Source organism: Vespula pensylvanica, chromosome 19 (assembly GCF_014466175.1).
Source record: "Vespula pensylvanica isolate Volc-1 chromosome 19, ASM1446617v1, whole genome shotgun sequence".
Classification (NCBI taxonomy): Eukaryota; Metazoa; Arthropoda; class Insecta; order Hymenoptera; family Vespidae; genus Vespula; species Vespula pensylvanica.
The window spans coordinates 1113987-1118811 of NC_057703.1; the positions used below are offsets into that span (position 1 = coordinate 1113987).

The 4825-nt window shown below is 33.3% G+C and overlaps 1 protein-coding gene across 6 annotated transcripts in view; it reads right to left on the reverse strand.

The window, feature by feature from the left end:
• Window positions 1–1943: 1943 nt before the first annotated feature.
• The window catches only part of LOC122635662 (protein abrupt-like), a 68111-nt gene continuing 65229 nt past the window's right edge, over window positions 1944–4825 (reverse strand). For 5 of the 6 annotated variants that reach the window (XM_043826124.1, XM_043826122.1, XM_043826120.1 and 2 more), the window contains exon 8: window positions 1944–3708. In XM_043826124.1, coding sequence (XP_043682059.1) covers window positions 2705–3708 — 1004 coding nt within the window. In that variant the 3' untranslated portion in view covers window positions 1944–2704. Of the gene's footprint in view, window positions 3709–3867 lie in introns of those variants that run through there. The other variant, XM_043826127.1, reaches the window with a different exon arrangement.

Here is a 4825-nt window from a genome sequence, read left to right on the forward strand (position 1 = left end):
ATTATAAATGATCGATAGATCAATCTATCCAACTATTTATCTATTCACTTATTTTTTTCTCCTTTTTAATCATGCTCTCCTACTTTTTCTTCGTTCATCTTATTTTTTTTTAATTCTTCGACATTATACATATTGCTAAGTTATTTTTTTTACTTTTTCTAAATATATCTAACTTTTGTATAGGTGTAACGTATATAACTATCTAATAATAATAATAATAATAATAATAATAATAATAATAATAATATTGTGAAAACGTATAGATGGGCGTAAAACTTAGGCTGATAACTTAATAAGTATATATATGTGTGTATATATATATATGTATGTATATATATATTATTATATCTATATATATATATAAATATATAAATATATTTATATACATACATATGCACATACATATATTATTGATCAAATTAGCACTCGCATGTATTATTAGTAGGAACCATTTTAAAACTATATATTTTTTCTTTTCGAGATGGTAGACACCTACATTACTTTTCAACATATATATCACGTCAAGATGAATCTCACTCGATCTAATTGCAATCAATAACTTTTCCTCGATCAATCTTTTTATATATATATATATATAAATTCGAGTGAAGATTATACGAAATCGAAGAAAGAGGAAGATCTCCTTCATTAAAAGAAAAAAGAAAAAAAAATAAAAAGAAAAAAAAACAACGAATAGAACAAAAAACAACTGATAATAAGAAAAACGTAATCGTTTTTTATATTATCTGTAGATAATATGATTGATTTTTTGAGAATCTTTTTCCATTCGCCCTTGCTAATTCGAACAATACTCTAAATTTAATTAGAGTGAATAGATTTTGCTTTAAAACCAATCGAAAGGATTCTAAGACTTAAGTACTACGTCATGGCAAGTCCCCCATAGATAAAAGAATATTATTAATTGATAACAAAATGGCGGAGCTTATTTAAATAAGGACGAAGGTTCGACGTTGAACACAATTCAGTGCAATTCGTTCCTAATCGTCCTAATTTTTTCTCTCTCTCTCTCTCTCTCTTTCTCTCTCTCTCTCTCTCTTGCTGTTTCTTTTTGCCTTTTTTTGTTACATGAGGGAAGACGATAAACTAATTAATTAATTAATTATTATTTCTTGTTTTCGTTAAACACGTCATATAAAAATTCATTCCTTTCTATCTTATCTTCAACCATTTGTTTGTTTGTTTCTTTCTTCCTTCCTTCCTTCCTTCCTTCCTTCCTTTCTTTCTTCTTTTCTTTCTCTCTTTGCATAAAATTATGTATATGTTCGTGTTCTCATCATTCTTTTCCAACATCGAACGTATATACACGTATACCCTTTGTCTCATTAACTTTTGGTCTCCCATAGGCGTCGATTTATATATTATTACTATTTTTTTTTGTAGTCAGTTTAAAAGTAGATATATGCATCTCTAAAATCTTGTAGGGTAATCTAGGATCTAGCTCTACGCGTATATCCACTATCTCGTGTGCGTGTGTATGTGTGCATGTGCGTGAGTGTTATGTTTCGTGTATATGTTCCCCTGTCTCTGTGGTATACTATACTTCTCTATAAATCTAGACAATATATATTTTCCCTCAACATTCATATATAATAATTAATAATTAATAGTTAATAATTGATGATAATAATAATAATAATAATAATAATAATAATAATAATTAATAATAATAATTAATAATCATAGTGTAGAGTAATAATATAATATCTTTTTTTTTCTTTTCTTCTTAAACGCATACACGACGACGACGTATGTCCTTTTCGATTCTCTTTTTCTAACATAAAAATGAAAAAAAATGAGAAAGAGAGAGAGAGAGAGAGAGAGAGAGAGAGAGAGAGAGAGAGAGAGAGTGAAGGTGAATGAGAAAGAGAGAGAGAGAGAGAGAAAGAGAGAGAAAGGAAAAAGATCTTTATCATAGGGTATAATACGATATCGGATTTAATATAATCATTGACGATTAATACTTAAATATCATCGAACGAATATTATTAGATCTAAAGTCTAATAGCGTCATCTAATTTAATCTTAATAATATAATACGTCGTCGTTTAAAATACGTCGTCGCGTGTTTGCTATGTATGTACGTGTGTGTGAATGTTGCGCGTGTGTGTGTGACAGAGTGTATCCGTGTGTTTTTTATGTATATTCGGATTGCCAATTAATCATTAATTTTCATTCTTGAGATTCGTCTTGGTCTGCTCTATCACTTATAGTTTAAATCGTGTGCACTGAGGTAGTCGGATGGAATAAGTGTTTATTCTTGTTTCTTTTTTCTTTTTCCCTTTATTATTATAATTTTTAGCTTCTTCTTTGACTTCTTCTTTGTTTCGTTATTTCTTTCTTTTTCTTGTCTTTCTTTATTTGTTTTCTATTATATTCGCACGTTTAGATGTATGTATGCACGAAAACGAAGAACTTAAGAAGACTTGTTCGAAGGGAAGCATAATCGTGAGTTTAAAAATATGATATATGGTTGATGGAATTACGAGGAGGATTATTTAACTCTCTCTCTCTCTCTCTCTCTTTTATTCTTTCCTATGACCATCACCAATATCATCAGCATCATCGTGATCATCATCACCAACATCATCATCACCATTACCATCACCATCATCATCGCCGTGATGACCTTTGTCATCTCCGTCAATGATTACTCATATTCGTAAGATCAGCTGTTTATAATTTATTAATCTGCCTTCACAACCTCAGGTTCTTCGTTTTCACTGAAATCATCCTCCTCAGCAGCCGAGGACTCAGCTTCGTCCATGATCGTGGGATGTCTGTCTTGCGATAGATCTTGTCGATCCTCGTGAACAACTCCTGGTCCTCTACCTTCGTCCCTACCGATCATAGGATACTCCTCGAGACCGCGGCCACCTAATTTATCCATAGCGCTCATGTGCGCCATTTTAGCGGCGTGTGCAGCTGCTACAGCGGCCGCTTGTTCTGGGCTCAGGCCCATCGTCGTTAATCCAGAGTTTTCAGCGATAAATTGAAGATAAGTATCGAGTATGGCAGAACCAGTGGCACTCGCGTTGTGATGACCCGGATGTAAGTGTCCGGGTGGATGGAGAGGAGCTGTATTAGGCTCTCGATTTCCGTGCATAGTGTCTAAAGATTTAGCGGCTATCGCTGTAGCCGTTGAACTTTTGTTATTACTTGCAGCCGTGTTATTGCTGCTAGCGGTGACCTTCGTGATGACCGTATTGTTGTTAGGAGTTGGCGAACCGTACCTGAGACTCAACGGTAACGTTAGATCCTCCGGGTCGTCGCCACCGCAAACGCTACTCCCTGCTTCCGACGGTGCACCTCTTGGTAATTCCAGTCTCATGTCTCCTCTACGTGGACCGGTCGGACTCGCTCTTGCACGTAATTCTGCTGGGCTAACCTTAACCCCAGCCTTTGCCAATAAACGCGAAGCCAATTCTGGATCGAACGGGCTTGGCATTGGCAATACTGGTAAATCCTTCGTGCTAATTCCACGATGTTGCCTTGACATGTGGGAATGCAAAGAATTCCTAGACTTCGCCACGGTACCACAGAGAACGCAACGATAACCTGGACAGATCGTATGCTTGTCCTCCAGGTGCGTACGCAATGTATGAGCCGATCGATAGATTTTCCCACATTTCGGACAGGGCCGTGGATCCGTAGCACGTACACGCATCATGTCTAGACCTCGTCGAGCAACTGAAAAATATAAACAAACAAAATACAACGAATAAACTTTAGAATTAGCCAATTAAATTATCGGATTCGTTTTATATCGTTTTTATAAAGGGAGGTTTTATTTTCTTTTTTTCTTTTTTCTTTAGGTGTTTTGGTCAAATTCAAATAACTCATGTCGGATTCACTGAATACCTTTTATTGTACAAAGCATTACTTAAATAGTATATATATATGTATATATATATATACTTTTTATTTCGTATATTTTATTCATATATTTATAAGCTAATGTCTGCTAAAATAGTGCGTATCGTCGATGCTCTGTACATCGTTTGTTATACGGGCTGTCGGTCACGAAAGCGGTAAAGATATTATCACGCGTAACAACAACGGGATGATAAAAATAATATTCAAATGAACGATATTATGCTTGATAAAAGATCGCATCTATAAATATATATCTATCGCATGTTAGATAAAGAAAAATAAAAAAATAATAAATATAATAATAATATTATAATAATAATAATAAAATAATAATAATATTAATAATAATATTAATAATATCGATCTTCGCGTTTCGAATTAAAGTGAACTTGTCTAACACAATATAATTATCAATTGACCAGTGTACCACTAGTATAACCAACAGCTCATACACCTTGGTATTATAATCGTATGTGTCCACGTGACCACTTGCGACGTATTTTCTATAGTAACTATCATACAAGCGCTGGTATGTGTGAATTTTTGTATATTTGTGTGTGTGTGTTTGTGTGTGTAATGTACGTGATGTTTCGATTACATTATAATTATGTATTATTATTTGAACATCATAACGAATCAACTCTGACTCCGAAGTTTTAATAAAACTATAGACAAATGCAAAATCAAAGTTACTTATAGGTTTTTCCGTTTTTCTCTTCCTTTTCTTATACAAAATTTATTGGAAAATGTTTTTCCTATTTTTGACTTTTTTCTTTTCTGTTCTTTATTTTATTTTATTTTATTTTTTTTTCTTGGTTGACCTACCTTCGGGGTCAGAGATTAGAAAGAAGCGTCGCAAAGTGTTCAAAATCGGTTCGCGTTTAATGGAGTCTCTAATCTAGAGAATACTGACGAAACATAAAACTGTGTA